Raw genomic sequence first — 12,281 nt, 5'->3', positions numbered from 1 at the left:
TTTACAGGGCCTTCCATAGCCTTAGCCCTCTGGAATTTATTCATCATCCTTCCCTTTCTCACCTTGCTGTCCTCCTCCAGTTTGGGTCTACTGTTTTAATAACTCTACATGTTTTCCATTCTGTGTTAATCAACTCAGTTATATAAATATGTGTGTGTGTTATTTATACGTTCGTCCATATAGTTTATGCTTTGTGCCAGACATTCTATTTACAGTCTTGAGCCTATAGAGTTAAAGAACAGAGATATAGTCCCCACCCTTATGGAATGATTTGATCAGTGTGTAAGTGAGAGTTTTCAGTGGTTAAAAGCACGTGGTTTAGAGTCAGACAGACTTGGGTTCACATCCCGGTATCTGCCATCTCTCTTTCCATTCATCCGTGCCCCCATGATGCTTGATAGCTGTATGACCAGGGACAACATGTGATAGGGCATAACAAAGTGCCCGGCACATAGTAGGTGCCCAAACACATGGCAGCCATCGGGGTCATGGTGTGGGTTTCCTGGAGAAGGTGCTGTACTGACAGCAGCCAAATGGTGTACTAGGAGAGCATCTGTCTGCACAGACGTGGGTTCCCTGCAGCACACTACCTGCTGAGGATTGAGTTGGGGAAGCTCTTCCCAGCCATGGCTCTTTGCGGTTCCTGGAGTCTTCCGCTGCTTGTCTGGCACGTTCAGCTTAACGTGAGATGTCAGACTGTGTGCTTTTTATTGAACAGTGGAGAGAAAGCTCTGTGCAAAATTCTAGGACACAAAAGGATTCTGCAAGTGGAGGCATGAATTGGGTTTCTCCCAGGTACATTGAAGGACTCATAATTTGAGCCTAGAATGGTAAAGGTGAAGGGTGTGTCATCACTCCACAGTGCCAGAGGGGCTTATAACCTCAGAACCTCTACCAATTATTAGTACTTATTGAAACTTAGCATGTGCCAGGCATGATATGAAGTACATTATGTGCATTGTAAATGCTGCTTGGAAGTCTTTAAGTCCAGCATCCGAGCCCACAGAGGGTTTCTGTTGACTGCCTTTTGTTTTTCTTGGGTATAGGTCACACTTTCCAGTTTCTTTGCGTGTCTCGTAATTTTTTGTTGAAAGCTGGCCATTTTCAATAATATAAAACTGCCTCTCAATTCTGCTCTTCTCCCAGTTACGTGGTAACTTATCTGAACTAGGGTTATGGAGTCTGGCTCCCCCACGTTGTGAGACTGCTGCCATCTCTTTTCAGTTTGTTTCACTCTTGTTTTTATTATAAATTGTGGTTTCTCAAGAGTTGCCCCTGTGTCAGCACAGCTTAGTGGTCAGGAGAGGTTGTGGCCAAACATTTTGAATCTGTGAAGCTTTTATCTAATCCTCACGGTACTCTGTGTGGGTTGGAAAATGTATTCGACATTCAGGCATTTACAGTGTGCCACAGATTTTACTTTCTGTGTGGCTCTTTCACATGTTTTCTGCCTGTGCACGTGGCCTTATATTTAAGTAGGGTTATATACATGCCTAAGGCTCTCTCAGTCCCTCCCGTGCATGCGTGTAGCCTTCCAGATTGCCAGGAGTCTATGGGCGGTTCTCAAGGCCCACTATGACTGTCCTATTCCCTATAGCTCCTTGTTATAGGGACCTGGCTAGTCACTGGCCCATTGCTTGCCCCTCTCAGGGTAACAGTCTTAGGCTAGCTGTGCCATTGACTTTCTCCATTTGTTTGCTGCCAAGAGCACTACTGTTTCTGACAGTGTTCCTGGGTGTGGGATTTCCCCTTACTTTGATCCTTGTAAGTGAACCCCTTCTGGCAGCAAAGTGGATGGTTTTCACAGCTTGCCTCGCCCTGGTAGGACCTCTGCAGTGACAGAGCTTAGTGGGGAGTGGAAGGGTCTTGGCCATGATTGCCATAAACTCCCACTCTTCTTAAAGGCCCAGTAGTTTCTCTTGAATAAATGTTTCTCAATTTGCTGCATCCCCTTGCTCAATTTCCAGAGTATCAAAGTTGTTGTTTTTGAAAAACTGTATCCATTTCTGTCATTGTTTTGCGGGGAGAGGATTTGTCAAGCTCCTTGTACTGACATTCTGGAAGTCTCACTCCTACACACTACTTTCGTGGTCTCATTAAACCGCCCCCACATGCTTGTAGCATAGGCGTGACTACTCCTATTCTAGAATAGGGCACCAAGAGGACCCGAGAGGAGGAGCGGCATGCTCGGGGTCCCACAGCTAGCGAAAGCTGGAGCTGTACTGGATCGCAGCGTCCGAGGGCAGAGAACGGGCTGAGTTCTCTGATTCCCTGGGGTTGTGTCATGTGATGTTTGACAAGTCCTTTCATTGCACTCGACCTCACTTTCTTTCTCTATAAAACGGGCATAAAACTTCCTAAGATAGTCACAGAGGTTTGAAAATTAGATGAGTTATGGGTAAAGCACTCAGAGCAGTGCTCAGACCCCAAAACACAAGGGAAAACTCTGTTTTTCGGAGGCAAAATGGCCAACATTTTACTCAGCCTTCCATGCCGAGAGGTTTTACCTCAACTGTCGGGACAATTCAGATGGGTTAGCTGATTCCATAAAGATGCAGAACAAGGAAGAAATTTCTTACAGTCACCTGGATTCTTGCCCTGTCATCCACCAACTGGCTGTTGGGCAGTGATTATATTAGGTAGAAACAAATGAAATCACTGGTATTTCACCTAGGCAAGTGACAATTTCATATGGCTCCATGTAAGAGTAATATTAATGTTGATAATGAGAGCAGCTGAGTACAAAGTCATTTTCATGTACATATCCTCAGTTAATCATCCCAGCCCCTGTACAGTCTAGGCAGGGGATGTTAGCATCATCTTGCAGGTGAGGAAAATGAGGGTCAGAAGCACAGTTCAGTGCCTGCAGCCACCTGTTCACTCTGTCACTTGGACCTAAGCGTCCTTATCTGTACAGTGAGGTCAACAGGACAGACTATCTCCGTGAGGCCTAATGTGCTTGGCTACACAGACATCTAAAGGGCTCTAAGAAAGCAGGGAGACGGAGAAGAATCCCTGGATCTTGTGGGGCCAGTTGTGTGTTTTGGCCGTGTTTGGGGTACACCTGAGAAATGGAAGCTTAGTCCGCATTCTGCAGCACCACTGCCATCTTATCCAAGAGAGAGGCCGATAGGACCAGCTCCGGGACATCAGGACAGGCTCAGGATGTTTACTGAGTGCCTACTGTATGCAGCTATTTTGTGAAGCCCTCCGCAAGCACAGCCACAGAGTCTTCCATCGTAGGTGCCATTATCTCCCCCCATTGTTCTGAAGAGGTGCCTGCAGCTCAGAGTAAAATGCTTGTCCAGGGTCACACAGTTCGTGAGTGGTTAAACGAGAATCTCAGTCCAGGTGGATCTAACTCCACATCCTGATTTTTTCCTCCCACACGTGGGCTCTGGGCGTTAACTCCAAAGTAGGTTAGAAAATTGTCACCAGCTGTAGGCTTCATTGCTTTTCCATCCGTCCATCTTGTTTTCAGCCAATGTTTATTTTGTTTTCTTCTTGTGCAGAGAGAAAAAAAACGTTGTAGTCTGGATATGTTGGTTTTATGCATTCTGCTGCCTATAGCTCCCTTGGAACATTTTTGGCTAAAATGTAATAAGTGAAACCACTGAATTTTTGGAGGGGGCGCTATGGAATGTTCCTCTCAGAGGTCAGAGGAGGAAACTTCCCCCCAGATTACAGCCTCAGAGTAGACTTTTAATAAGCATTTTTTTTTTTTTTTGTATCTTAGGAGGTTTTCTGTGATGCCGATGACCCATGGAATTGAAACTCATCTACCAGATTACTCTGTCTCATAACACCTTTTGCTTCTTTGAGTGTCGCAATTACTTTTCTGACAGCTTATTCTGAAGATAGACTTTGTGATTTCCGGTGAATGGAAGGTCCGTGAGGGGGTGGTGTGAGGGTGCAGCGGGAGGAGAATTGGCAGTCACCGGGGAACCAGGCACGACCTGCATTCATCTGAGGGTACGGATCTCTGGCAGGCTTGTTTCAGAGCCTGCAGGCCTAGACGACAAGAAGAAAATTCCATTAAATGGCTGGTGGTTTGGCTAAGGCTGCGTCCAGGGATCTCTGAGTGAATTTGTTTCTCCTGGAGGGGGTGGCCTTTCTCCACACTCCCCCCCAACCCTGCCCCGCTTCTACCCTCACTGGGTCTCTCTTGCCGGGCGTTCCCTCGTTCAGTCATAATTATTGAGCTCCTACTGTATGCACAGAACAGTACCAGGTGCAGTGGAGGAAACGGGTGAAGTGAACACAGGCTCTCCCTCCCTAACCTAGGTCAGGAACACAGGGTTAAAGGCCATCTGCCTCCCTAACCTAGGTCAGGAACACAGGGTTAAAGGCCATCTCCCTCCCTAACCTAGGTCAGGGACACAGGGTTAAAGGCCATCTCCCTCCCTAACCTAGGTCAGGGACACAGGGTTAAAGGCCATCTCCCTCCCTAACCTAGGTCGGGGACACAGGGTTAAAGGCCATCTCCCTCCCTAACCTAGGTCAGGGACACAGGGTTAAAGGCCACGCCATTTATTCACATATTTGGGAGAGTGAGGCCGTCTCTGGCACATGTGATGAGAAGGACAGGGTGCTGGGGAGGCTGTCACGGGGGACACAGCAGGTAAATTCCGCAGTAGCCTAGGGCCCTCTGCAGCTGTCTTGGGCCTGGGAAGCAGTCGAGACATAGGTGTTGCAGTGTGGCCCGACACACCTTGGTTCGAGTCTGGTTCGGCCCGTGTGAAACTTATAACTTGGGGAAATGCTTTCGTTCTGCGTTTTTAAAATGGGGGTAAAACATAGGTAACATAAACTTTGCCATTTTAACCATTTTTAGGCGTGCAGTTCAGTGGTATTAAGTGTATTCACACTGCTGTACAGCCATCACCTCCATCCACCTCCTGAATCCCTTCGTCCTGTAAAACTGAAACTCTGTACCCAGTAAACACTAACCGCCCCTCCCCCAAGCCCCTGGCAGCCACCATTCTACTTTCCGTCTCTATGAATTCGGCTGCTCTACGGACCTTATGTAAGTGGAATCACAGTATTTGTCCTTTTGTGTTCGGCGTATTGTACTTAGCATAATGTCCTCAGGGTTCATCCATGTTGTAGCATGTGTCAGAATTTCCTTCCCTTTTAAAGCTGATTAATATTCCGTTGGGGGTATACACCCCATTTTCTTTATCCATCCATCTGTTGACGGACACTTGGGTTACTTCCACCTTTTGGCTACTGTGAATGATACTGGCATGAATATGAGTGTGTGCGAGTATCTGTTTTCACTTTTTTGCTTTCTCTTTTTTGGGTATATATCCAGAAGTGGAATTTCTGGATCATATAGTAACTGCATGTTTAATTTTTCGAGGAACTGCCATAGTGTTTTCCCTAGCAGACACAGCCTCCATTTAGTTTTGCATCTGTGGTTTTCTCCTCCATGAAATGGGCGTGGTAGTATGACGACCCACCTAGGGTTGCTGTGAGGCTGAAATGAGGTGGTGTCTGTGAAGGTCCCAGCAGAGTGGACGGCACACAGTAGGTGCCTAGTACGTGCTCATCCTCTACACTTACCTGGGGAGGTGGAGCTCTGTTAGCTCACAGACATGTGGGGTCACCCTCTCTCTCCCGGTGTATCCCTCAGCCATGCAGCCAGCTGGCCTTCCACTTTGGGAGTCTCCTGCCCTCAGTCTGTCTTCCTCTCTCTAACTCTCCTCTTTTTCCCAGGCTGTGGCAGAGCTCCTGCAGACCCTGGATCTGGAGAAGAAGACAGTGGCCGTGGGGCACAGCCGGGTGAGTAGAGCTTCTTCCTTTTACCGTTCTACCCATGACATCAGGGACGCACGTAAGACCTGAGTCTTGTCCTTCCTCAGCATCCACTACTTCTGTGTGTCTCCTTTCCACCAGACAGGGCTGAACACAGGGCTAAGTGATCTCTGCCCTTGTTATGTGACAAGGCTGTAAAGACAAAATGTTATAATGTGGGAGGAAATAACATTGGGGAATATCATTTATTAGAGGTAACATTCCCAGGGACCTCAGTGGTCTGGAGAATTAACATCTGGACTTCAGGTAGGACTTTCGGAACCTCAGAAACACCCATCTTCACTCCGAACCTTGTAACTTTTGCTTTGCAACCAACTGTAACGCAACAGTAGTCCTAGCGGATTAGCAGCAGTAAGTGAAAGGAGAGGGCACGAGAAGAAGGTACATGTTTTTAGGTCTGAGAGATGTAGATTTCCCCAAGCTGGTGTTGAGCCAGAAGCCCTTCCAGAAAAGTTGAAACGTTTAGAGAAGAATTTCATGGAGCCCTAATATGCTCATACATCTTGTAAGTTTTCAAGAGGGAAAATATAGTGTTTAGGGCTCCCCAAATGATCTGACCCTGGGACCGTCACCGTTTTGTTTTTGTGGAAGACCCATTACCACCGCCCAGAACTAGTGTTCCCTGGGTCATAGTGTGGGGAGTGGGGAACAGAGGTTGGAAACTCAAGGACCAGGAGGAGGGCAGGGAAGTAGGGACAGCGTTTAGAAATACAAACTGGAGAGAGAAGAGACCAAGGGACCACCTCCCCACTTAGTTATCTACTGATTGATTAATGGCACCCAGGAAACCTTTGTCAATTAATTGCCTTCCACGTTCAGGTACTGTGTAAAGTGTTGGTGGCATTATTGGCCATTAGTACCTCTTGCAAAGTGAAGTGTGCTGCCCCATCACACCTCTTTCCTCGGAGAGCTCACAGTCATTCACGCTGGTCATTGCCCCCTAGACACACTAGCCTCTCCCCGCAGGCTTCTTGGTCCTTCTACAGCCTGTGGTTGAAGCTGTTAGTCTGCTGTGCTTCCAACCTGATTGATCCTGCCGGGAGCTGGCAGCAACTCTGTGGACATTTCCAGTAGAGGAGATAAACCCCTGGGTTACTGGGCTCCCACCACAAGCCTGGTGCTATGCTAGGCAAATTCATATATTATTCCTCTTTTCCCTCACAGTCTCTCTTGAGATAATTACAGTATCCCTTCTTCACAGATGAGGAAAATGTACCTCTGGGAAGTCAGCCCCTTTTCCAGGTCCTCTAGGGAGCCAGGAGCACAGCTCCCATGGAAACCTGTACTGGTCCAACCCCCAAGTTCTCTTCAATACGCTGTGGGTTCTGTTGTTTATTAATGGAAATATACAGCAAATTCTTTACACACAGATGTTTATGGTCTTGAATCAGAGGAATTCTTCTTCAGCTCCAAGAACTTCATCCTTCTAGACCAGTGGTTCTCAAAGTGTGGTCCCTAGACCGGCTGCAGCGGCATCGCCCGAGAGCTTCCTGGAAACAGAACTCTCAGGTGCCACCCCAGACCTACTGATTCGGAAACTCTGGGGATGGAACCCTGCAGTCTCGGTTGTAACATGCCCTGTAGGGGATTCCAGTACATGCTCAAGTTTGAGAACTACTGTTTAGATAAATTACTTAGTTATTTCATGAATTTCAAAATCAGTCCCTGTGATCCCATCAGCTATTGCAGAGCAGGGAAGAAAACAGCAAGATGAAAAGTCACTATACAAAGTCTCACAGTGGCGAGGCAAGATGTCTACCAGCCAGAAACATCCCCATAATAAAACATTATTATTATTAATACTTGGCATTCACTAAGAAACTGTCCAGAGCAAATCAAGGTCACTGTGCCCTTTGGGAAGCCAGGCAAGGCAGTAGACTGAGATCTTTAAGGGCAGATGCAACTCTCATGCTTTGCGGGGTTCGGCACTTAATAGGTGGGAAGGCTGTGAATAGGGGAAGAGAACAGGCTGACCAGGTCCACACCCAGGCCCCACCACTGCCTAACTGTGTGAATCTTGAGTAAGTGATTTAGCCTCTCTGAGCCTCAGTTCCTGCATCTGTAAAATGGACCCACTGCTCTCTACCTCCCAAGCTGGCTGTGGGACTCAGTAAATTGTCCTTTAACAGGGGCTGGCTGTCATCATTCGTGGCAGGCATTTGCCAACGGGGTCAGGATGCTTGTCAAACAGGATAGCGTTTTAATGTTTAAAGAATTAAACTCCTCTAATCTGGAAAATTACTAAGAGGCGGGTAGCTAATTCCTCAGCAATACCAGAAAGGAGAGTGGTTGCCATATTAGATTTTTAAACCTAGGCTTGCCTAACTGGCTTCCAGAGATCCCTTAAAGATAGGGATGTTGGGATGTTACACTCTGCGTGGGCCCGATAAGCAGCTGGACCCCTGAAAAGTGAATAATTTAGATTTTTCTTTGTGATTCTCAGCCCCCAGGTACCTTATCAAAGCCTGTGCCGAGGGCCATGACATTTATGAAAAAGGTGGGATTCCACATGCCATCGGCCTTCTGGTCGGAGTATGCTCTTAAAAGGAAAAGAAAAAAAATCAAGCTAAGATTCTGCAGGGGCGATGACTTACTCCCACTCTGTGCATGGTCGTTTCCAATTATCTTTTTAATGAAAGCCTCATACTTAATCAATAACGGTGTTGGCAGCACTCGCTGCGTTTTGTAATGTGTGGACTAGCGCCGTCATCACTTTGATCATTGATTTTTTTTTTAGAGCAGCTTGTGAGACTCACTAGCTTGTGAAATTAATGCAGTCATTATTGAAGCAATCTGATAGGTAATGAGTCAATCGTGTGTTTATTTCAATGAGGCTAATTGTCTTGGTGGTCCTGGCTGGTAGTGTTCTGTAAAGCGATGGAGGGTTGCAAAACAGAGTTAGCACCGATTGGCTGCGCTAATTTCCTTTCTCCCTCTGAGAAAAAGCTTACTGTGGGATTAGCAGTGTGGTCTTCATTACAGAAAATAGGTTTAAGGGAATGGAGAATCGATTGAGACCCTTTGTTCCACCTGGAATCAAATTGCATTTCAGCCTCAAACTCCCGGTGATTGGATCATGTGAGCGAGGAAGTGAAGCTTCTTGCCGATGTTGAGAACGGGTACAGGGCGTGGACTTGAGGTTCTGGGTTCGAGTCTCAGCTTTGCTGACCACCAGCTCTGTGAACTTGAGTCAGTGACACAGCTTCCTTGAGCCGACAGATTCCTCGTGGGACTGTTCTGCATATTAAAATGGGACATAGGAGAAAGAGCTTTGAAAAATTTAGATGCCATGCAAATGTTAATTACATTCAGTGACAATTGTAGTCTCATCTGGAGTCAGAGAGAGGGAAGTAAATCCCAGTGTTACCACCTGCTGGTGGAGGGTTGTTGACACATGCCTTTTTTAGCCTTAGTTTCTCCCTCCGTGAAATGGGGGGATTGTTGTAACTACCATGTAAGATTCTGCATGGAAAGTGCTTTGCCTGCATACCCAATGGTTAGTTCAGAGCCAGAACACAGGAGGGCTCCATCAGTGTTAGCCATTGATTGATAATGTCATGGATTACTTGACAATGTCGCTGATCAAGGTGGAGCTCACCAGTGGCTCCAGAGAAACTGAACACCTTTGGGGCTACAAGCCACATCTGGCAAAGAAACGCACAGGACTGTGCTTAGAAATAAGCGTCACCAAGGCGTCTGAAACGTAACCCTCCCCTGTCACCGACTCATGCATATCCCAGCAGCAGAGTGTCTTTCCTTTGCCTCTGGGGAGGCGACACCAGCTTTAATGACCCCACCGCGTTGGCCGGAGCAGGCCTGGCCCCAGAGCTTCTGGTTCCCTCTGAAAACCCTCCCGTGTTCCCTGCAGTCTCTTGGGGGCAGCTGCGAGGGTGCCCGGGAGGCAGTGATCACTTTGCTGCAGGGGCCCTCATCCATTATTGATGCACCAAGGCCTGGAAGTTGTGTTTTCCGCTGTGTTCTGCTCAATGCCTACACCTCCCGCTGGTGGCACCCGCCAGGCCCCATCCCCTCCTGACCAAGGAGGGCTGTCCTCACTTCCCCCACATTCTCCGCCCCTCCTTATAAGGCAGGACCGAGTATTTCTGGGGTGGCGCTTGTCTCAGGGCCAACGGCACTTATCAAAAAAGAACGCACACCCAGGACTGACACCAAGCCCATGATTCTGCATATCCTGGGGTGGGGCCTGGGAATGCGCATTGACCACCTTCCCTGGGTGATTCCGGTGCACAGAGATGCTTAGGCAGGTCTGTCCTACCAGTGGTTCTCAAATGAGTGTGTGCATGAATCCCCTGGGGATTAAATGAAAATGCCAGTTCTGATTCCGCAGCTCTGGGGTGGGGCCTGAGATGCTGCGTTTCTAACAAACTCCCAGGAGGTGACAGTGACCATGCTAAGGTACATGGACCACACTCTGAGCATCCAGGGGCCAGAAGAAGGGAAAGAGGAGGCATCAGGAGGCAAGGTGCTCTGACCATTTAGACCCCCAGTCAAGGGCAGCTACTGACAGATACTTCGGGTAGGTCTAGGAGAACTGGGGTCTGAGCGGCAGCCCCTCCCACTTGAGGCAGTCTGATTCGGTGGCAGCGAAGTCACCTGCAGCCTTCTCTCCTTCCAGGTCTTCCTCAAGGCGGGCGTGGTCTCCAGGCTGGAGAAGCAGCGGGAGAAGCTGGTGTCTCACAGCATCATCTTGTTGCAGGCGGCTTGCAAGGGCTTTCTGTCTCGCCAGGAATTCAAGAAGCTGAAGGTGCGGGGGCCCAGGTGCCTTGTGAACCTGGCAGGGGCGCGGGATCGGGGAAAAGCACCATCTGTGCCGGTCTGGGGGCTGTAATCCCTGCTTCTCACGCTTCCTCTTGTGCACGAATCTCCAGTGGGATGTTAACGTGTGGATTCTGGTCCAGTGGGTCTGGGGTGAGCACGGGGTCTGCCCGTCTCCCGTGATGGTGCCAGTGTGGCTGGTCCACAGACCCACCCCGAGTGGTCAGACTTCAATAGACACTTTGTAAGATGATATGATTGTTCTAGGACACTGACATCAAATCACCACCGATGTTAGCCTTGGTCAGGATATCCACGAGGTTGTCCAAGCCCTCCTGGGTTGGAAATGGTTTCAACCGGTCCCATCTCTGGAGAACTTGGCTTTCATGGGTCAGCAGAGAGCACGTGGGCAGGACCTGGCCACAGAGGCCTTTGGGACCAGAGGGCAAGGTCAGAGTCCTCAGTCCTGAACCACCCTGGGCCACCATCCTCAGACATATCCGGAGACTGAGTCTCCTTTCTGTAGCCTGCATGATGGAGAAAGGCAGCACGGCTCTGGAGACAAACAGGAAGCGTGTTCGAATCCCATCTGTACCACATAGTACCTGAGTGGAGGTGACATGAGATAATGTGCACGTAGTACAGTACGTGGCTCATCGTTACTGCTCGGTAAATACCAGCTGCCATTGCCTTAGTGTTGTCGTTGTTTATTACTGCCACCAGAATGAGTCTCAGCGCACATGCCTCCAGCTTATGTGAATTGGTAAATTCCCTTGTACGTACTTGGTAAGAACAGAAAAAGGCAAGAACATTAATAGTGAAAATACTGTAGGCAGTTTTACCAGCGCACTGCACTCAGGTAGTTTATGCCTTGGGATGATTTGAAATAGAGGTTAATTAAGCGCCTGGGCTGTGTCTGCAGCCAGACTGCAGGGGTTCATATCCTAACACTGCCACTGAGAAGCTGTGTGGCACTGGGCACGTAACTGTACCTCTCTGTGCCTCAGTTTTCCCATCTAAAATGGAGATAATAACACCTACCTTCACAGGGCTGTAGTGAGGACTAAGCTGGTGCATGTAAGATGCTCTGGGCAGTGTATGGCCCGTAGGAGGCGCTGTGCCAGCTGTACGAGCCTTGGCTGTTGTGATGGTGGCAAAGGGAAAGGACCTCTGGCTTCTTAGTCAGCTTGATTCCCACCTATGGTAAGAATGCACTAGGTCAGCAGTTCTCAAAGTGTGGTGCCCGGACCTGCATTGTGAGTAATGCAGGTTCTCGGGCCCCACCCCAGACTCACTGAATCCGACCCTCTGGGGTAGAGCCCAGCCGTCTGTGTTTTAACAAGCATTCCAGGAGATTCCGATGCACACTGAAGAGTGGGAAGCATGGAATTTGTGTTTAAATGCGCTTAAAATAATATCCCTTCCTTAAATATCAACTAGCGACATAATCGTGGCCACTGTTTCTCGCGGGCAGTGTCAGGGATTTTTGAGGATAGTTTTTGCCTTGCACAGTGACTTTTGAGCCTGATCCCCATGTAAGAGGTGACCCTGTTGTTTTATATAATATTTTCTACTCCTTGTCCTATTATTATTATTATTAGATTATGCAAGATTAAACTGTGGCCTAATATTGATGCCAGGAGCCTGACTCCATGAAAGGAAGGTTGTTTTTTTTTTTAATTTACCCA

The 12,281-nt window shown here is 48.3% G+C and overlaps 1 protein-coding gene across 5 annotated transcripts in view; it reads left to right on the top strand.

Annotated features, from left to right (window-relative positions):
• The window catches only part of MYO18B (myosin XVIIIB), a 238,668-nt gene that overhangs the window by 95,277 nt on the left and 131,110 nt on the right, over positions 1-12,281 (top strand). For all 5 annotated transcript variants that reach the window (XR_004345504.1, XM_032603528.1, XM_032603530.1 and 2 more), the window contains exons 22-23: positions 5,719-5,784; positions 10,454-10,582. Coding sequence is in view for 4 of the 5 variants with exons in the window: in XM_032603528.1 (XP_032459419.1) it covers positions 5,719-5,784; positions 10,454-10,582 (195 nt within the window). In the remaining variant the exon portion in view is untranslated. The remainder of the gene's footprint in view (positions 1-5,718; positions 5,785-10,453; positions 10,583-12,281) is intronic.

The sequence above is a fragment of the Phocoena sinus genome, chromosome 14, assembly GCF_008692025.1.
Source record: "Phocoena sinus isolate mPhoSin1 chromosome 14, mPhoSin1.pri, whole genome shotgun sequence".
Lineage (NCBI taxonomy): Eukaryota > Metazoa > Chordata > Mammalia > Artiodactyla > Phocoenidae > Phocoena > Phocoena sinus.
Note: the sequence above shows the minus strand (reverse complement) of the source record. Positions and strands in the feature narration are given on the sequence as shown.